This window comes from Medicago sativa, chromosome 2, assembly GCF_051527215.1.
Source record: "Medicago sativa cultivar Bolivia chromosome 2, Bolivia_mono, whole genome shotgun sequence".
NCBI classification, from domain to species: domain Eukaryota; kingdom Viridiplantae; phylum Streptophyta; class Magnoliopsida; order Fabales; family Fabaceae; genus Medicago; species Medicago sativa.
The window spans coordinates 68,098,395-68,120,835 of record NC_140750.1 but is presented as its reverse complement, the minus strand read 5'-3'; the positions used below and the strand labels follow the sequence as shown (position 1 = coordinate 68,120,835).

Genomic DNA, 22,441 nt, shown 5'->3' with positions numbered 1-22,441 from the left:
ATTGAGATTGAGCAGAGACATAGACATAGACATTCGATTGGAGAGTTGAAATTGAAAGAGATATTGGAAATTGAAATTGGATTGAGACATAGACATTAACATTGAATTGGAGAGTTGCAATTGACATTGAGATTGGATTGGAATTGAATTGAAAAAATTGACATTGACATTGAGATTGGATTGAAATTGGAGATTGATTTGAAATTGAAATTGAGATTGCTTCGCATTGACATTAAATTGAAATTGAGATTGCTTCGAATTTGACAGTCGGGATTGGAATTGAGATTGGAGATTGCATCGAATTTGACAGTTGGAATTGAAGTTGAAATTGAAATTGAATTTGACAGTTGCAATTTGGATTGGAATTGACATTGGAATGGATTGAAATTGGAAATTGAATTGAACTTGACAGTTGAGATTTGGATATGCAACATGTATGCATGGTATAACAAGATTATTGAATGTATGAGCACGTAAAATGCATGACTATGCATGTATGAATGCTTGAGATGCATGATTAGTTTGCAGTTTGACAGAAGAGTTTCACAAAGGCAAACAAAACATTGGAAGATTGGGCACGTAGTGGCTCGTGCTGCAGCATATTCACAGGGGAAAACCTCTCTGGAGAGACCGTCGTTGAGAGACATATCGAAACCATGGCTGAGGGCAATAAAACTTGTAAAGGAGGGAACCTTGGAAGATTCTTGGATACAGGTCGCCGTTGCTAGGCATGTCAGTGCTGGGTAAACATTGGATGTTCGCATCTGTGGTCAATGCTTTTATTTCCTTTTTCATTTTCAAACTCCATTTTTGCCTGAACCGCCCTTTCGGGTTTTCGATTCACCGGGGAGTAAGATTCTTTTTATTGCCCCATTTTTGCCTGAATTGCCTTCATAGGTTGTCAATCAGCGGGGTGCTCATTTTTGCGTAAGCCGCCCTTCCGGGTTTTCAACTTAGCGAGCCTTTCATTTGCATTTTTTTCAATTTTTTTCATTTTCATTCTGTTTTTTCATTCTTGCCATTGACCACAGATCATCCTGGGGGAGTAACCTGCTTGTAACATGTATTGAAATGGACATTGACATTCATTTATTCATGCATGTTTCATTGAAATGTACCTTATTGCTCAGGTTTGCTTTCAAAATAGACAGGAAAAGATTTTTCAATTTTCAAAAATGTTCGTTTCAGACATTGACACTATCAAAATGGAAAGAAAATATTTTGTATATAACATTGAAAGTAGAAAGAAAAATAGAGTTTCAAGCAATAGCACAGGCTCAAATTGATGTAGAAGAGTGAGGGTCAGCCAAAGGCATGACTTCACGGATTTACAAAGCTTGGAAAATGGTAATTTTATTGGTTGGTGATACATCGAACACGATGACCGCTACATTTCATAGAAATTTTGAATTCACAAGTACAGAAGCTTCTGACGAAGATGACCATTGACAGTTGCAGATGCCCAAAGGGGTGATGGTGATTTGCCAGATATAGTTACCTGTCTTTTATTGTCAACCTCATTTTTGCATGAACCGCCCTTTCGGGTTTTCGGCTCATCGAGGCGCTCATTCCTGCCTGAGTTGCGTACAATCTCAGCGAGCTTTTTCATATTCATTTTTTGCCCCTGACTTTTGCCTGGATCGCCCTTTCGGGTTTTCGATCCACCGGGAAGCGCATTCTTGCCTAGGCCGCCCTTTCGGGTTTTCGACCTACCACGCTGTTCTTTTCTTTCTAGACAAAGTATTTCTTGACTATATCGGCATTAACAGGATTTGGGAGTTCAACACCATCCATGTGTGTAAGAATCAAAGCACCACCAGAGAAAGCCTTCTTGACAACATAAGGACCTTCATAGTTAGGTGTCCACTTGCCCCTTGGGTCGGGTTGCTGACTTATCCTCCTTTTCAATACAAGTTCGCCTTCCTTGAATTCTCGAGGTCGGACTTTCTTGTCAAAAGCATTCTTCATTCGCACTTGATACAACTGTCCATGAGTCATGGCATCCATACGTTTCTCTTCAATCAAATTCAATTGATCATAACGACTTTGACACCATTCAGCCTCAGTTAATTTTGCTTCCATGATTACTCGAAGAGAGGGAATCTCCACTTCCAGAGGGAGAACTGCTTCCATGCCATATACAAGAGAGAAAGGAGTTGCCCCGGTTGAACTGCGCACTGTAGTGCGGTAACCATGCAAGGCAAACGGTAGCATTTCATGCCAGTCTTTGTAAGTAGTGACCATCTTCTGAACAATCTTCTTGATGTTCTTGTTAGCGGCCTCAACTGCACCATTCATCTGAGGTCTGTAAGGAGAAGAGTTGTGATGTTCAGTTTTGAATTCTTCACATAAAGCTTGCATCATACTATAGTTCAGATTGGAACCATTGTCAGTGATGATCTTGTTAGGAACACCATATCGACAGATGATGTTATTCTTGATAAACTTGACAACTACTTGTTTGGTCACATTTGCATAGGAGGCAGCTTCAACCCACTTGGTGAAATAATCAATTGCCACTAGAATGAAACGATGTCCATTGGAAGCCTTTGGTTCAATTCTTCCGATCATGTCAATGCCCCACATAGAGAAAGGCCATGGGGAAGAGATAACATTGAGGGCATGTGGAGGTAAATGAATCTTATCAGCATAAATTTGACATTTGTGGCATCTTTTGGCATGTTTGTGGCAGTCACGTTCCATGGTTATCCAGTAATAGCCGGCTCTTAACAGTTTTCTCGACATAGTGTGGCCCGAAGCATGGGTCCCAAAAGTGCCATCATGTACATCATGCATCAATTTCTCAGCTTCTTGCTTGTCAATACATCTCAATAAGACCATGTCATAGTTCCTCTTGTATAGGATTTCTCCGTCCAGAAGGAATTTGCTAGCCCATCGTCTCAAAGTCTTCTTATCCCTATTGGAAGCACTAGGTGGATATTCATGATTCTGCAAGAATTGCTTGATGTTGTAATACCAAGGCTTTTTATCATTCACAACCTCATCAGCTTGATCTGGCATATTTTCAATAGTAAACACATGTGCGGGTCTATCGAGACGCTGCACTTTGATTACGGGCACGTCATTCCAGTGATTGACACGAAACATGGAAGATAAAGTAGCAAGAGCATCAGCCATCTGATTTTCATCCCGAGGGATGTGGTGCAGCTCGACCTTTGTAAAGTACGTCAACAGACGTCTTGCATAGTCACGGTATGGGATCAGCTTCTCATGATGAGTCTCCCATTCACCCTTTATCTGATTAATAACAAGTGCAGAATCTCCATAGATGTCAAGGTGCTTAATTCTTAGATCAAGGGCTTCTTCAATGCCCAAGATGCATGCTTCATATTCAGCTATGTTGTTTGTGCATTCAAAAGTTATTCGAGCGATGAAAGGAATGTGGTGCCCCTGTGGAGTTACAATGATGGCTCCAATTCCTTTACCATAAGCATTAACAGCACCATCAAACACTAATCCCCACTTGCTATTGGGGTCCGGCCCTTCATTGATCAGTGGTTCTTCACAGTCTTTCGCTTTCAGATACATAATCTCTTCATCAGGGAAATCAAACTTAATTGGCTGGTAATCATCAAGAGGTTGACAAGCGAGATGCTCAGCAAGGACGCTTCCTTTGATTGCTTTCTGAGCTTTGTACACAATATCATATTCAGACAACAACATTTGCCAACGTGCAATCTTTCCAGTAACAGCAGGCTTCTCAAAGATATACTTGATTGGATCCATTCGGGATATCAACCAAGTTGTATGATTCACCATATAATGACGCAGGCGTTTGGCAGCCCAGGCTAAAGCACAACAAGTCTTCTCAAGCATCGTATACCGAGTCTCACAGTCGGTGAACTTCTTGCTCAGATAGTAGATAGCGTGCTCTTTCTTTCCAGTCTCGTCTTGTTGACCGAGGACACAACCCACAGAATCATCTAACACTGAGAGATACATAATCAAAGGCCTTCCTTCCACTGGTGGGACAAGGATAGGTGGCTCCAACAGGTATTCTTTAATGCTATCAAAAGCTTCCTGGCATTCATCATTCCATACAACAGGCTGATTCTTTCTGAGTAATTTAAAAATTGGTCCACAGGTAGTAGTCATGTGAGATATGAATCTTGAAATATAGTTCAGACGTCCGAGGAAACCTCTGACTTGCTTCTCAGTTTGAGGGGCCGGCATCTCTCTGATGGCTCGGACTTTGTCAGGATCAACTTCAATGCCTCTTTGACTGACAATGAAGCCTAGCAACTTTCCAGATCTTACACCAAATGTGCACTTGTTAGGATTCAACCGCAGCTTGTACTTTCTCAATCTTTCAAACATCTTTTTCAAGTACACAACATGCTGCTCTTCATCGCTTGACTTCACAATCATATCATCAACATATACTTCAATCTCTTTGTGAATCATATCATGAAACAGAGTTGTCATACCTCTTTGATAGGTAGCACCAGCATTTATCAAGCCGAACGACATCACTTTATAACAGAACGTTCCCCACGGAGTAATGAAGGACATCTTTTCTCTATCTTCAGGTGACATCCGTATCTGGTTATAGCCAGAGAAACCATCCATGAAGGAGAACACTTTGGATTGAGCAGTACTGTCAACAAGCACATCAATATGAGGCAACGGGAAGTTATCTTTTGGACTGGTTTTGTTCAGGTCTCTGTAATCAACACACATTCGAACTTTCCCATCTTTCTTTGGTACTGGTACGATGTTGGCAATCCACTCAGGATATTCAGCTGTCATGAGGAAACCCGCATCAATTTGCTTTTGCACTTCAGCCTTGATCTTAAGAGCCATGTCTGGACGAGACCTTCTCAATTTCTGTTTGACAGGAGGACATTCAGGCCTTGTCGGTATCCGATGTTCCACAATCTTGGGATCTAGACCCGGCATATCTTCATAAGACCATGCAAAGACATCTGGATAATCATGGAGAAGCTGAGTGATCTTCTTTTTCACTTCTGGCTCAAGTGCAGCACCGATCTTGATCTCTCGCTTGTTTTCTGCAGTACCAAGTTGATAAGCTCAATCTCTTCCTGGTGAGGCTGAATGGCTCTTCTTTCTTGCTCAAGCAGTCGAGTGATCTCATACGGTATCTCTTCATCATCCTCCTCATCTTCAGCTTCATATACAGGGAATTCAAAATTTGGAGGAACCGTAGGGTCACTGTGTTCAACGGGTTTATTATGGTTCAATCTGCATAATATGATTGGGATGATTTTAGAAAAATGTTTTTTCATGCAGATTTTTAAAATTAATAAGAAAATACAGATGTTTTGGTTTTTTCTGGCATTACCATTATTTCCAAGAAAAAGGCACTAAAAAAAGTAAAAAACAAAGAGTCGTGAGAAAGACGACAACTTTTATTGATAACGGCAATGCCGAAACAAACACGCCCTTACAATGATATCACTTTCGCCTTGGGCAGAACGAAAGGATTGTTATTTTGAAAACAAAGAAAACATGAGCAACAAGACACATTACATGGAAGCATGCATGACTAAAGGAACATTAACGGCCTCCCAATTTCTCACAGTGCCTCCTGGTACAACAAATGTAGGCACGTGACTACTTTCAGCAGCATCTTCGGTAATAGCGTTGATAAACCCAGCACTGTAGAAAGTTCCTTTTGAAACACCAGAGGTTGAGGAGAATCCAAGGCCCTCTTTACGCTTGTTTTCCAAAATCTGAATCACTTTGCCCCAGCCAGCAGCTTGTCCTTCTTGAACAGCCTTCTGGGCGTCTTTCAGTGAAGCCATAGCAGTACCAGCCCTCCGGGGCTCTGCACCTTCAACAGTCAATCCTTGAAATGATGTCCCTTCAGCGGACCCTGCTTCAACACAAGAGAAAGATGACACTTGGCTAACCAGATATGCTTCTTCACCATGCACAGTGACAACCTTACCGTTCCTTATGAACTTGAGTTTCTGATGCAAAGTAGAAGTAACTGCCCCAGCGTCGTGAATCCACGGTCTTCCGAGGAGACAGCTGTAAGAAGAATTGATGTCCATGACTTGGAAAGTGATTTGGAATGTCTCCGGACCAATGGTAATTGGCAAGTCTACTTCCCCAAGAACATCTTTGCGAGATCCATCAAACGCTTTAACCAAGTAGCTGTTTCCCCTCAATGTGATTCTGTGATGGCTCAATTGCCTTAGTGTAGACTCAGGCATTACATTCAGGGATGATCCAGTGTCTACCAGCACGTTGGATATCATGTCAGATCTACAATGTACTGAGATATGCAGAGCCAAGTTGTGGTGTTTCCCTGCCTCGGGGAGTTCATCGTCACCAAACCCCAAGTTGTTGCAGGCAGTAATATTACTCACTATCCCATCAAATTGATCCACAGAGACTTCATGATCAACATACGCTTGCTCAAGTATCTTCATCAACACTTTCCTGTGAGCTTCTGAGCTCATAAGCAGAGACAGGATGGATATCTTGGACGGAGTTTGCAGCAGCTGGTCAACAACCTTGTAGTCGCTCTTTTTAATAAGTCTCAGAATTTCATCCAGATTAGACTCTTCAATAGATTGGCCTGTTGGGCCGGGGTTCTTGTCAATAGGAGGATCAACTGGTGGAGTTATGGTGGCAATAGGTGTGACCACCTTCTTTTGAAACAAGGGTGGACGGACTTTCCCGCTTCTCAGGGTTGTAATTTCACTAGCAACATTATCAACTGTAGCTGGGGATACCAGAGGCACCTCCACTCCATTCTCAATCATGGTTGCATTGTACTTGTAAGGAATTGCTTTTGTAGAAGCGTAAGGTACAGGACCAGGTAACCTGATCACCAAAGGTTCAACATTCCTTGTTTGGGATGCACTTCTGGTAGGAAAATCATGAAACACTGGCACGATCACACATACATCACTGACAATCAAGTGTTTGTCATCCATCAGACTCTGGATATCATCTTGCATCAAACGACAGCCCATAGGATTTTGGAGACATTCTGAACAGGAAGCATGATCGTGATCAAACAAAGAAGCCTGGCAGAGCTTGACATGTAACGGTACCAAGGGAGTAACAACATTGCGGACATCCAACATGGGATCCTCTTGAAGAGCGGGGACTCTTTCAAAAGCTTCGATCATATTGACAGCAGCATGGTTTGGAAGTGGATTGTCAAGAACATAAGGAACACTATTTTCAAAAGTCAACCGTCCCTTTTCTATCAGATCTTTCACAATATATTTCAAAGCATAGCAACCTTCAGTATCATGTCCTTGAGCGACCTGATGGAATTCACATGTAAGATCATGCCGGAACCTGGGAGGCAACGGATTAGGCGGAGGTTTGCCTGGTCTCGTGACACAGTGTCCCTTAGCAAGTAAAGTTGGGAGCAGCTCAGCATACCGCATAGGTATTGGTGGGAAAGAAGGTCTGGGTCGGGGACCCTGTTGTTGCTGTTGAGCAGGAGGCTGTTGTTGTACTTGCTGAGCGATGGCATTGACGGGCACTGGTGGTTGACCCGGTGGCAGAGGATATTGCTGGTAGAATGGTGGGAAGAAAGGATGTTGAGAGTATTGCATGTATTGGTTAGGCAAAGGCATTTGAGTAGCAGCTGCAGATGGGTTACCAGATACCATCCCTACTTCAGATTCTTTCCTCTTATGGTGGCCATTACCGTACTTCTTTGGTGCACTGGCTGAGGATTCACCTTTCTCAAGAACAATGATGCCTTCTCTGACAGCCTCCTCTAGACGAGTTCCCAAAGTGACCATGTCGGAGAAGTTTTTTGGAGCAGAGACTATCATCCTTTCTTTATATTCCTTCTTCAGAGTCTTCAGGAATGTCTGTGTTAATTCTTCCTCATCTAGTCGAGGAGAAACACGGGCAGCTGCCCCTCTCCACCTCTGATCATATTCACGGAAGGTTTCATCTGATTTCTGAGACAGAGCCTTAAGAGAGTCCCTATTCGGCTTCAGACGGGTATTGAATTCATAATGACTTTCAAAAGCAGCAGCGAGTTCCTCAAAAGTATGGATGTTATCTTTGCTCAAACTAGTGTACCAATCTGCTGCATCATCTGTCAAGCTACTCTAGAAGCAGTGCATCATTAGTGCATCATTATCTGCGTAGTTAGCCATCTTTCGGACGTACCGGATGACATGGTTGTGTGGACAAGAAGTTCCATTGTACTTGTCAAATTCTGGCTCTTTGAATTTCTTAGGAACCTCAAATCGGGATACCAAGCATAGATCACGAGCTTTAGCAGGAACACCGTTGTTTCCCCGGCTAGCCTTGACTTCACGGAGTTCTCCAGCCAACTCCCTTAACTGTCTTTTCATAGCTTCCATTACGGGATCTTGTCCACGCGGAGTATCGACATCAATCACTTGTTGCACAGTGTGGACAATAGGGTCGGTAACGACAGTGGTTACTTGAGGCATAGCAGTGGATACAGGAATCTGTCCTTGACCAGCAAAACCAGAGACACCAGCAGCAGTATTAGGAGAATAGTAAGCTGAGAGGCCATAAGGACGGCCATTGGGCATAACAAACCGAGCATCGGTAGCCACAGTAGACAGTGGGATAGATGGAATTGCTTCAGTAGCAGCTGGAACAGATGTGGCTGGTTGTTCTTGTGCAGCCATCATAGAGGACATAACGTCATGAGCCTTAGCCAAGTCTTCTTTCATAGCAGCCAATTCGGCACGGAGCTGAGCATTTTCTTCTTCAAAGTTAGCCATGATCCTTCTCTTGTGAAATCTTGTTTGATGCACTCTATCTGGTTGGTAAATCTTGCGACCACGAGCCACTTTTCAGACTGCGGCGGACAAAACCAGGAGGCAATGAGCACGAGAGAAGTTTTTTGTGACAAATGAATGCATATGATGCATGAAATGTGTAAATGCATATGCAAAAAGATTCTTTTTATGTGTTATCGAAGGGTTTTAGACAAACTAGAAACTTGTAAACATTACTAAACAACAATGAACATAAACGGGAAATGAACAACCAACATATAGTTTTACAAGACGATTCCCTTTGAAATGCTAAGCCAAGGGATAGACTTTGAAATGTAAAACAACATAAGCATCTGGAAATAACAACAGGAAAAAGAAATCCTCAAGCATAGGAAGTGGAAGCATCATCCTCAGACTCAGACTCATAGCTGCAGTATCGTGCATAGAAGTCACGGGCACCCCTAGCCCTCTTAGAGTCTCTCATAAGCAACCTATCTTTCTCTTCAATCTCTCTCTTAGCCTTAGCTAACTCTTTCTTCAGTGTCAAGACCTCATGAGTCTTCTGCTCATCCTTTCCATCCAAAGTCATGATCAAGTTCTCAGCCTCATAGTATCTAGCTCTCCACTGATGCTTCTCCCGACTCTCCATAGCTAGATGCTCCTGATACATCTCCTGGGTAGGTGGGAGTAGAGGCAAAGGCATGGTAGGAACAGATGCAGACACATATCTCATAGAGGGGTAAGGCATGCCAATCTCCACAGCTTGGTTTATCACCCACTGTGTGTAGGCCTCATGAGCAACACCGGACCTTACACCCATATGCTTCACCTCTTTCTTTCGAAGTTTGGACCAAGCTTCTATGAAATCCTCTTTTATTCCCGTGGGAGCATTGGAGTAGTGAAAGAAGTAAGGAGCTGTAGCAAGATTGATGGGCTTTTCTTTCATCGGGAAACCAAATTGTCGCAAGGCGAGCTCCGGGTTATAGTTGATTCCACCCCGGGTACCAAGAAGAGGTACATTAAGAAACTTCCCACCACCGAAGATAATTTCTTTAACTCTAGAAGCTGGAGTAAGCCAAACCACTTCATTAGGAGTGAGAGCCATAATCCTCTGTGAAATAGACCAATTCTCCGGATTGTCGTGGAAAGACTCCGGAAGGTGCGAAATAAACCACCTATAGAGGAGAGGCACACAACAAAGAATGTATCCACGACCCTTGCCGGAACGATCATGAATAGCATGGTATGTGTCAGCTAGCAAAGTAGGAACCGGATTCTTGGAGTGGAAGATCATAATAGCATTCATGTCCACGAAGTCATCAAGATTCGGAAAGAGGATAAGCCCATAGATGAGAAGTGCAAGAATAGCCTCAAGAGTGTCCTGACAAGTGGTATTGAGATTGGCTTTCCCAAGAAGATATTCTGAAGTGAACCCTCGGATGCGTGCCTTAGTGACAAGATTCTTGGAGACATCGGTGGTCTTGAGATAGAGATCTTTAGCAATAACCAATGGAGTAGGAGGATTTTCAGGTCCTGAGAAAGGTACCCCCTTAGCAATAGATAGACCCATCAAATGAGAATAAGCCTCTAGAGTAGGCACTAGCTGAAAGTCTGGAAAAGTGAAGCACCGATAGTCCCGATCATAGAATTGCACTAGAGTGTGCACAAGCTTCTCATCCACATTAGTCTGGAGAATAGTAAGTAAAGCCCCGTAACGACGTCGGAAACCAGTCGGATCCTCAATCTTGAGTGCCAAATCTCTCAAACCAGCCAGATCCACTTCCTTGAACTTGTAGGAATTAGTCCTCTTCATTCCTATAATGTTTACAAATTCAACTTGTCTAAGCCCTTCGATAACAATGCATGGAAAAAGTTTATGCATGTATGCATGTATGCATGAATGCATGATTATGTTCAAGTTCGGAGAAAACATGGTGGGTTGAGGTTCAAAGTCGAGGAGTCACGGGTGGACACGGTGTCCGGTGAATCTAGGGTTTTAGGAAATAGTAACCGGGTTCTAAAAAGGTTCCCAAGTTGCAACCTCTCCGACGTATATCACGGTGTCACGAGACAACACTCGCTCCATGATTATCCGTGGAAGGTCTAACTTGAGTGTAGTATCGCGTGACGACTAAAACTCGAGACAACACTCGGTTTAGCCTCCGCACTACGTCCTAGAAAATGGCCATGGATGGGTTTGGTTATCTACGGTTCATAACGTCATAGAACAATTAGAAGTAAAGTGCCTAAACGCGACAACACGCGCCGACAACATCACCCCTAAAATGCCTCAGCTATGTGGGATTGATCGCATAATCCAATACACGAGGCAACCCCCGGAATGAATTGTCGATTATATCCCTCCTAAATCCTAAGTTCACTCAGCCCGGGTGCAGGACTTTTGATATTCTCACCCCACACGTTTGCAAGAAATTAAACATTTATTCACATAGGAAAGCAAGTAAAAGAAGCAAGTAAAAATACAAGCGCAAACGTGGAAATAAAGACTAGGCGTAACTCTCGAATCTCCCCAGTGAAGTCGCCAGCTGTTTGATCTTGGTTTTCGGGTGTCAAACATTGATTACGTTTGAACCTTTTAAACCGGTGATATCTTATTTTTTCTTGGGAAGGGAAAAAGTAAGCAAAACCCTTGAGAATCGAGGTCCGGGAGTTGTTTTCGCTACGGGAAGGTGTTAGGCACCCATAACGACTATAGTATCCTATAGGAACCGTCTTTAATTTCTACGCGCGCGCTTTATTTTTAAAATGCTATTTTGAAAGAAAATGTTAAGCCTAAGAGTTTCTAAGTGAAGAATTGGAGGGAGAAGAATGTTTTTGGATTTTTATTTTAGTTGAATTAAAGGAATTTTGTTCCTTGCCTACGTACCCGTTTAAGGGATCAAATCCACCGTAGTTCTCTTCCAAAAATGTTTTTGTTTTTGTTGGTTGATTTTAAGTTTGAAAATTGGAGTTTGAAGAATAGAAAGAGGCCTCAAGGGCATGAGATTGTAAAAAGTGGGGTTGAATTAGTCATTTGCAAAAGAAGTCAAATATGATTATTTTCATTGAATTTTTGATTAAGAAAATAAAAGAGAAAATGCAATGGGATTTTGATCCCAAGGTTTATTTTGAAAATGATTTGAGTGAAGTTTGTTCATATCTTTTTTGGAAAATGATTTTTCTAAGTATAGAGCCTAAACATTCATCTAAACATACAATCCTAAACATACATCTAAACATGCATATTCTAGCTATATACCTAAAGTGATGTGTGTGCATGTGTCGGTGCTTGTGTCGGTGTACATTATTAGAGTCCATTGTCCTTATTACATCATGCCCTAGATACATTCTATGGTCTTGCAAGAATTTAAAAGCATAAAAGTAAAATATTACAAGAACTCCTAAGTCTTTACATTCTAATTCTTGCATGAATCCTAAAGTATAAGAAATAAGATGAATATGGGGTGAAGTGGGAATGCTTATGAAATATATGAGACATGAAATGAAATGGTTAGTAACACATGGTAATATCAAAAGAAATAAAGCAAGGAGACACTATAACATAAAGCATAGAAATCAACACAAAATAAAGGCAAAATGAGTGCAAAACATGGCTAAAATTTGCTCATAGAATGCAAGAGCCATATGACCTATAATTCTCACACTCCAACACATTTTTAAATGTTTGGAATCAAATTTTGGAATGGGAATTAAGGCAACATGGTTAACTTGCCATTTTGGAAGCAAACCTAAGCATATTTGCATTATTTATTTACACAAGTGACTTGTAAACTAAGTAATCTATCAAGATTCACAATTATGCAGCAATATCAAACACAAACAGTGGCTAAAACTTCCTCAAATCAAATGGCATAGGTCACAAATGTTCATCAAGAAAGTGGAATTGGAATCAAGCAAATTTTCATTCATTTTTAGCACAAAATATCACAAAAATAGTAAGAGAACCACCACATTATCTTTTACCAATTTTTATTATGTAAAATTAACACTAAAAGGTCACAAAATCATCAAGAAACACTCATGAATTTTTAGGAATTTTTTTTAAAGGTTTTTTGGACTAAAAAGTGCAAGAAAATTACTAATTCTAACAAAAATAAGAAAAAAAAAATGCTTCAAATACTTTTCTCAAGTCTTAGCACAAAAAATGTCACCAAAATGTTAAGAAAAATATCAAGAACACATAGAAATTTTTTTTAGGATTTTTTGTAAACAAATTTGGACAAACAGGGGTGTATATAGCAAGAAAATTGCAAAAACATGCAGGAATGGGGGGGGGCGCATAGCAAAAACGTGTGCAGGCAGGTAATTGGGCCTAAGAATGCAGGGAATGGGTCGGTTTGGACATGGAGCGGGTTGAACCGGTTTGTTAACAGTATATAAGGGTTTGAACCGGTTCAACCCTCACTTCCTCCCAATCTTTCTCTCTCTAACATGTGAAAGGAGAGAGAGAAGCTCTGCAAGCAGCTTCATCTTCTCCGACGAAGTGGCTCACTCCGGCGTGGTGGCCGGTGGTGGCGCCACCGCGTCGGAGTTCCAAACTCCTCCGTTTCAAAAGAAACCTACGTTTTCTAACATCCTTTTCCTTCCTCGTCTCAAATCCGAAGCTATTTTTCACAGAAAAGTTACGGAAAAGTCTAGATCTAACTTTGAATTTCGAAAATATTTTCTTGAGAGGAACAAGGACTGGTTCGAATTTAAGACGAATAGGAGGGATTTCTTTGCATCCTTTACACATATTTTCGAAAACGATTATTCATGAGGAAAGGAGAGGAACACGGCAGAGGCAAATTTTGAGAAATGAAATTCGTACCTTCTCTGGATCAATTACGATCTGGAGATGCTACGAACAGTTGTTGTTGTTGTTCGTCCCTCTCCGTTCTTGGTTTCTGCTGCGATTCTGAGGTATTACGCGCGCGTAGCTTCACTCTCCTTCTTCTCTGGTTCGATCCAGCTTCGATCCCTCTTCTTCTCTGATCTACACGCGCCTCTGTGATCGGTGCTGGAGTTTGTCACACTTCGTGACGAATTCGCACTTTGAATTGCAGAATTGGTGCGATTCTTGCTCGATGATGATGATGCTTCTGAGAGCCTCTGCAAATTTTGTGGAACCTTCGTAATTTTCAATCGAATTTTGTTAAAATTTGTCGAATTTGGAATCTGCTTCGATGAAATGCTTGCTGAAATGAATCTGTTATGGTTGAATTGATGAAAATTGATATGAAATTTGGAGGATTTTGTGGTGATTTTGGTTCGGTTAGGGTTGAAGATGAAGATGAATCTTCATCTTGTTCTTGAAGGTTTTTTACGGTTTTGATCTGAATGAAAGAGAGAGAGAAAAGAAAAAGTTGTTAGTGCTGAGTTGTAATGTGATGAATGGATCTGTTATGAGTTGGCCTGCTTTATAGCTGACACTTGTATGGACTGGACCAATAGACTGTTGACATGTGGTATAACTCTTGGACCAATTGGGACCTGACACGTGGCACTGGACTATGACTTGGACAAAAATGGACTAAAATGCATTTAACTAAACTAAAGGGATTAAACTGCAATTTTTAACAAAAATGACTTAAAATGAAAATTAAAAATAAAATGAATTAAAATTGGTAACCGGAAAATAACGTAAAGTGAAACGATTAAAATTGACAAAACGGACTAAAACGAACCAATGGCTTAAATGAGGTACTTTAAAGTAACCTCTCTCTGCCGAAATTTCGTGTGAAATGACCAAAATGCCCCTGGGGCTAAAACGACTAAAAGTGACTCAGATACAAATTTTAAAATGGATTTTTAACAGGGAATTGAAACAAAAGTTTATTTAAACCAACTTGAAAGACTCAGAGGCAATTTTTAAGATTTGAACAGAGTTTTGACACTTGAAAAGACTAAAATGCCCCTAGGGGCAAAACTGACTCAAGATGACTTCAAATGCAATTTTTGAGATGGATTTTGACATAGAATGAAATGAAGACTTATTCAAACTACTTGAAAGGACTCAACCCAATTTTTAAAAGACTGAAAGAAATTTTAACATAGGAAATGACTAAAATGCCCTTTTTCATGAATTTTGCAAATAACATAGAAATAAAATGCAGAGAAAGATGTAATTGATCAGAGACATATCAAATGGCTTGAGATGCAAGAAAAGAAGAATTGAGTTAGTATTTTTAGGTCCAAAATTAGGTTATAACACTCAAAAAGCCGCTTCAGTGAGGTATAACTAATATGAGCACCATACTCACTCTTTGCCGCATCACGAGCAGCAACATCTGACATGCCCAACAACCTAGTCATCTGTGTAATCCCATGTGCCCGATCCACTACCACGTCATGGTCCAGCATGCGGCCCTGAATAGGAAGGTGGAGGAGATTAGACACATCGTCCAAAGTGATCGTCATCTCCCCCACAGGTATATGAAAACTACCGGTCTATGTGTGCCACCTCTCGCACAGAGCACGTATCATGGTGATGAGTGTCATAAAAGTGTTAAATTCATGTTATATTTTAAGCACTTTTTGTTACTTGTTCTGCAAGTTATTGAAGGAAAAGCCGAGAAATAAGCGTTAAATGCCTTATTACGCTTTACTTATCATTACTCTATCCTTTTGTGCAGGAATTAGCCTCAAGACACTGATCAAAGACCAATTTATCATGAAAAAGTGCGAAATAGTAAAAGCTGTCCAGCAAGCTTGAAGAAATGGCGCTAATAGCGTGTTCTACACTATTAGCGTGTTCAAAGAAGTGTCAAAGTCCAGAGAGATACGCTATTGGCGTATCTGGAGCTTAAAGAAATTTCGCTATTAGCGATTTTGGCGCTATTAGCGTGAGTTAGGCGGTTTGCTCAATTCAAGTGGCCCACTTGCTTTTGTTAGATATTATTTAGATATTATGTTAGATATTATGTTAGATATTATTTTTAGATATTTTGGGCTTGATATATTATATATATTAGAAGTTCATTAGAGAGATAATGTATATTAGTCTTAGCAATATCTCATAGTTTTCTCTTAGTTTTCTCTAAGCTTTCATAGATAATATCATAGAGAGAAATAGGGCAAGAGCATATAGAGTGAGAGTGATTTTGGAAGTTGGATCTTATTCCTTTGTTGAGACATCACTAGGAGAATGAATCCTTCCTTTTCAAGCCATCCTTGCAAGGCTTCCATGATGATGTGTAGCTAAATACTCTTTGTTGGGATGAGAGGTACTTGATCTTGCTAAACATGTAATCCTTTTGATTTTGCAAAATATGGTTCTAGCAATTTATATTCAATATTGTTGTTATTCTTGTGTTAATGCTTTCAATGAGATTCAAGATGCTTTGGACACAAACTCTTGAATCTAGAGCTAGAGTAGCAATATATCTTAGGTTAACTTACTTGACATCTTTGTTAATCTTGTGATAATCACCATAATCAAGAGTTAAATGCTTTCGGATATTTAATCAGGCTGGACACGGTCGATTAGGTTATTCGATCGACTTTGTTATCGTTTAAGGGATTTGGACACGAATGTTTAAACGATACCTTAGAGTTAATTATATCACTTTGGACACGAAGGATAGTTTAGAATTGATTGTGATAATGTTGTTTATAAAGCTAGAATTCGTATGGATCATTAGGTTACATGTGACGCTTGGTTAAGGAACGCTACTCCTAACAAGTTTCAATCCTTATTAATCTCATCTTTTTACTTTTGCAATTTAGTTACCATAGTTGTAAATTAAACAAACAATCACCCCCTTTTAACTTAGAATGATATTTGATGTTAATCTATCCGTGATGTCGCACTAATCCCTGTGGAGACGATACAAATACTTATCTTGTTTTTGATGCAAATCTACTTCATCAAAATGGCGCCGTTGCCGGGGATTGGTGTTTAGATATCATAGATAGTACGATTGATTTATCGTTTTAAGTATTCGTACATAATCCGTAAATATTTGTCTTTACTTTATAGTTATTTTTACTAACCCCTCTTTGATAAACAAAGAAAAGTTTCTTGTTAGTTATTTTTGTTTCAGGATCATCACCTAGACAAAATCATGGCTGATCATGGTTATAGCAACTTCTATACTCCACCCGAGTATGAACCATATCAACAGTATCAACAATATCCTTATGAAGAGGAACGAATGACCAATGTGGAAAATACTTTGAACATCTTCATGCAACAATCCATGATAAACATGCAAAATACCAACCAAAGATTGAGGAATTTATCAATTCAGTTGGAGATGATTCAAGCTCAAATCATGGATAACAAAGCCAACATTCAATCCACTCATGACGGAGAGATTGTTGGAGAAGGTGTTGTTGAACTTGAGGAAGATATAATGAAAGAAATAGAGACACCACTTGAAAAAGAACTTCCTCAAGAACGGTCAGATTCTGAAAAGGCTAAAACTGTTGATAATGGAGAAGTGATAGAGGTGGTAGAGAAAAAGGAACGGTTACTTAGCAAGGAAGAAACATTTGAACAAAAGGGGAAGAAAGTGAGCAAGGCTAAAATTGACCGGGTCATTGATGAAATTTGCGCCTTGTTCAAATCAAAGTTAAGGAGGACATGGACTCCACATCATCTGTATCTAAAGTTCATGGAATTCCTCCCGAAAAGAAGGAATACAAAGGATGATGTATTATCCGTCTCATTTTGGCCACCCTAACGAAAAAGGCGTCGAGCTAACGACGTTAAACAAGCGCTTGTTGGGAGGCAACCCAACTTGGTAAGTTCTTTTACTGTTAAAATAATGTGTTAGCAATTTTTAAGTACTTCATTTTGTTTTAATTTGAACATTGTGGAAGTTTCCTCTATATCGCTCTTGCTTAAATCTCAAATCTCAGATGATTGATAATGATTCATAGTTGTGATTAAAGCGCAAAGCCAAGGTACAAGTTTCCAGTTTTTCTAGGTTTTTACTCGAATATGGAACGAGTACTTTGTGTAAATTTCATTTCATTTAGTTCTTCGCAATAATGTGTTTGTTGTGAACCACTTAGTACTAGCTAAAAGTGAGGAAACCTCAAATGTTTGTACATATGCAAGGAGACCGGCTTTCATTGTTTAACTCGGTTGTGTTATGTTAAATCCAATAATTGGTTTGAATTGTGTGAAGGCATGGATATGATCAAGGCACCTTTTTGTTATTGAGTGAAACATACTTGACCACAAATAGACTACCTTGTGAGAAGAGCGAGCATTTGCTAACCCACTTGAGCCAAATGAATCGGAGTCCTCAATTATGAACTGTCAATTCATAAGCACAATGCTTGATGAATTTGCCTTTAAATCTTTTCAATATCCAGTTCATTTTTGACGCACTTTAAGACTCTGATATGTTTTTAATTGTTGAACCCTAAAATTTCATTGTTTTATTGTCCCTTTTGCCTTAAGAGTAAAGGAACATTCAAATAGGGTATATTGATTCAAGTTGGGGAGAGAAGGTAGATGTAAATCTTATGTCAAGTATAATGGTGTAATTTTATCTTTGATCAAGACAACGTGTTGTTGTAAATACAAAAAGAAAAGAAAACAATGTGTACATGAAAAGAAAAATAGAAAAAGAGAAAAAGGAAGAAAAATCCAAAAATAGAATAAGTTGTCAAGATCAAAGTGTATCTCATTTAAACACCAAGGGTTTGTAATAATTGGTAGGGAGGGTTGTGAATTTTAATGGTTGATACAAGGAATGTTCCTCTTTGATAGGCTTTTTGATTTCAGTTGCCCCACATATGACATTTCTTTTGTAGCCAAGCCAAGTTATAACCCTCAAAGACCTTTTGATCCATGTTTTTATGCCTTTTGAAACGATATTTGGATGGACACATAACTTGATTGGAATGTTAATTTGATTGCCGGATGTGTGTTCATAATCCTCATTCATTTGATTTCAATTGTTTATCTACTTTCATAGAAGTGTGTTAGGTGTGGTTCGTAAGTAAATATATCATTGTCTTGAAATATTTGACATGAACTTTGTACTTAGGATTCATCTCATATTAGTAGTAGAATTCTAAATTAGTTGGAAACTTAAGCTTGCCCGCGCATTCACTTTTAAATCATTCATCTGAAAGAATTTTCAAAGCCTTTTGTACTTGTGTCTTGTCATTAACTTGTTTGATTTTCGATCCTTTGTTTGAGGACAAACAAAGAGTTAAGTTGGGGAGAGTGATGAGTGTCATAAAAGTGTTAAATTCATGTTATATTTTAAGCACTTTTTGTTACTTGTTCTGCAAGTTATTGAAGGAAAAGCCGAGAAATAAGCGTTAAATGCCTTATTACGCTTTACTTATCATTACTCTATCCTTTTGTGCAGGAATTAGCCTCAAGACACTGATCAAAGACCAATTTATCATGAAAAAGTGCGAAATAGTAAAAGCTGTCCAGCAAGCTTGAAGAAATGGCGCTAATAGCATGTTCTACGCTATTAGCGTGTTCAAAGAAGTGTCAAAGTCCAGAGAGATACGCTATTGGCGTATCTGGAGCTTAAAGAAATTTTGCTATTAGAGATTTTGGCGCTATTAGCGTGAGTTAGGCGGTTTGCTCAATTCAAGTGGCCCACTTGCTTTTGTTAGATATTATTTAGATATTATGTTAGATATTATGTTAGATATTATTTTTAGATATTTTGGGCTTGATATATTATATATATTAGAAGTTCATTAGAGAGATAATATATATTAGTCTTAGGAATATCTCATAGTTTTCTCTAAGCTTTCATAGATAATATCATAGAGAGAAATAGGGCAAGAGCATATAGAGTAAGAGTGATTTTGGAAGTTGGATCTTATTCCTTTGTTGAGACATCACTAGGAGAATGAATCCTTCCTTTTCAAGCCATCCTTGCAAGGCTTCCATGATGATGTGTAGCTAAATACTCTTTGTTGGGATGAGAGGTACTTGATCTTGGTAAACATGTAATCCTTTTGATTTTGCAAAATATGGTTCTAGCAATTTATATTCAATATTGTTGTTATTCTTGTGTTAATGCTTTCAATGAGATTCAAGATGCTTTGGACACAAACTCTTGAATCTAGAGCTAGAGTAGCAATATATCTTAGGTTAACTTACTTGACATCTTTGTTAATCTTGTGATAATCACCATAATCAAGAGTTAAATGCTTTCGGATATTTAATCAGGCTGGACACGGTCGATTAGGTTATTCGATCGACTTTGTTATCGTTTAAGGGATTTGGACACGAATGTTTAAACGATACCTTAGAGTTAATTATATCACTTTGGACACGAAGGATAGTTTAGAATTGATTGTGATAATGTTGTTTATAAAGCTAGAATTTGTATGGATCATTAGGTTACATGTGACACTTGGTTAAGGAACGCTACTCCTAACAAGTTTCAATCCTTATTAATCTCATCTTTTTAATTTTGCAATTTAGTTACCATAGTTGTAAATTAAACAAACAATCACCCCCTTTTAACTTAGAATGATATTTGATGTTAATCTATCCGTGATGTCGCACTAATCCCTGTGGAGACGATACAAATACTTATCTTGTTTTTGATGCAAATCTACTTCATCACATGGCATGGGTCACACTCGAATACCCAGTGTATATCAGATCATGTAAGCCATACGCCTCCACAGGATCCCAAAACCACCTCAAACCCTCCTCCGGCTTAGAAAGCTCTCTCACCTTTCTCCCTGAATTTATACTGCGATACTCCTGATTATACCACATATGAAAATCAAGTCAATTAAGACATTATCACTACAAATTTTAATTATTTTAAATCACCTAAAACTAAATCACTAACATTTTATACTTAATAAATAAATAACTAAATCACCTAAAACATTTAACATTTAATAAAACATTTTAATGTTTAATAATTTTTTTTTATAAAAACCTTTATAAAAATTTTAAACACTTAAATTTAATACTTACATTTTAACATTTAAATCACGTAAAACATTTTAACATTTAAAAATATAAAGAATTTAAACACTTACATTATTATCGTTCACCCAAAGAGGGATCGCCACTTGCTTCGCGTAGTCGGACAACAATAGTGTGGTCTCAAGACCTCCAGGAAAGGGAGGCCTTACAACAGGCACGACCAGTGCCACCTCAGCACGACGACGTTGCCCAGGCTCGGGCTCAGGCGCAGTCGCATGCACATGACCATCGTCATCCTCTTCCTCAACATCCTCGACCTCATCATCCTGTGCCGCCACCTCCTCTGTCTCATAATACTGAGATGCCTCCTCCCCCGACTAATAAAACATAGCATCCTCCTCCATCCGATCATATCCAGCAAAACCCTCCTCATACCAGCATATTCATTCGCTGGTGTCGGATCAACCACCTAGGAGTAACCCATCTGTGACTGTGAACTATCTCCAACTAGCCTCGCGTCCCTATGCTTCCGGGTCTTTGGGACATACGAGTTTTGCTCCTCCCGCTCTTTCCGATGGCTAGCAGAAGTCTCCTATTTACCTTTGCGCATAATCCTGGCCTCTTTAATTGGCCGTTGCTACTCATCCTCCTCCCCAAAATATCTGTGCATATACAAAATATAAAAAACATAAATAAATGGACAAGTTATTTAGGCATTTCAAAGGAACTATATACTTTTACGGTAACACAACCTAATGCATTGAACAATGGATCTAGCCTTCACATTATATACACACCAAAATGCAAGTAACATATCACAAAATAAACTTACGCATTCATCAAACTTAACATAACAAATATATACATTCACCAAACTTTATGTAATATATAACATTATGTCATTCATGTCATTCATCAAACATGCCAAAAAAAGCAAAAAATACCAAACTTAGAAACATCATAACATATATACATTACATAATTTAACATATTTGCAAAGAAACAACGTAAAAAAAAACATGAATGTTTCACTTTGGCATTTCATCAAACACCTTAAGTGCATTTTAAATTACTAGCACAATTAGTGTTATTTGAATATCTATAACAACTACATTGTACATACACTTGCTCTAAACAACAATTGCAACATAAACAATCCATTACAACATCTAATTCACTCATAATTAGAAATTTTTAAACCTAACCTAAACACTAAAATTTTGCTAAAATTATGTAAACTAACACCCTAAACAACCTACATTGCATGTAAATTGGAAGAAAAGAACTTACTTGTGAATTAATTGAAGAAATTGGGCTCAAATTCATGCACTTGAAGTTTGGAGAATTTTGGAAGAGAGAGTTGGGTTGTGTTTAACTTTTGGAAAATGGTTACAGATGTTGTTGGCTTGTTTTAAGTTCAGGAACGCAGCGGTAGTTAATTACCGCTGAGGCCCGCGGTAGTTAATTGCTGCCGGTTTGACCAATGGTAGTTAATTACTGCTAGAGGCATTTAAGATTTTCCATGTGTTATTAGGACATTCTTGAAGTCAGAAAAGCAAATTTCACTAACTTTAGCCTTTCTTTGAACTCTTAAACTAGAGGGCTCCTTAAATTATAGGCTTAACAGCAATTTTCGCCCCCTAACTTTCACGAAGTTGCGGTTTTGGCCCCCTAAGAAAAAAACTACAAAACCGCCCCTTAAGTTTTGCAATTGTAGCAGTTTTGGCCCCCAAGGCAAAAAAAAAAAAAAACACGTGGCACATCACTTAGGGTGCCACGTTAGCATAGACCGAGTCAAAATTTGTCTTGGGGGCGAAAACTGTCACAGGTGCAAAAC

At 39.1% G+C, this 22,441-nt stretch overlaps 1 protein-coding gene across 1 annotated transcript; it reads left to right on the top strand.

Moving 5' to 3' along the window:
- The first annotated feature begins 15,217 nt into the window (after positions 1-15,217).
- Positions 15,218-18,271, top strand: LOC146950028 (uncharacterized). Its single transcript, XM_085745992.1, has one exon. The coding sequence runs from the start codon at positions 16,790-16,792 to the stop codon at positions 17,408-17,410; it is 621 nt and encodes a 206-aa protein (XP_085602118.1). The 5' UTR covers positions 15,218-16,789; the 3' UTR covers positions 17,411-18,271.
- Positions 18,272-22,441: the final 4,170 nt, after the last annotated feature.

Bases quoted from the DNA above. Each gene is read 5' to 3' on its own strand.
- LOC146950028 (XM_085745992.1), top strand. From the start codon at position 16,790: ATGGCTGATCATGGTTATAGCAACTTCTATACTCCACCCGAGTATGAA.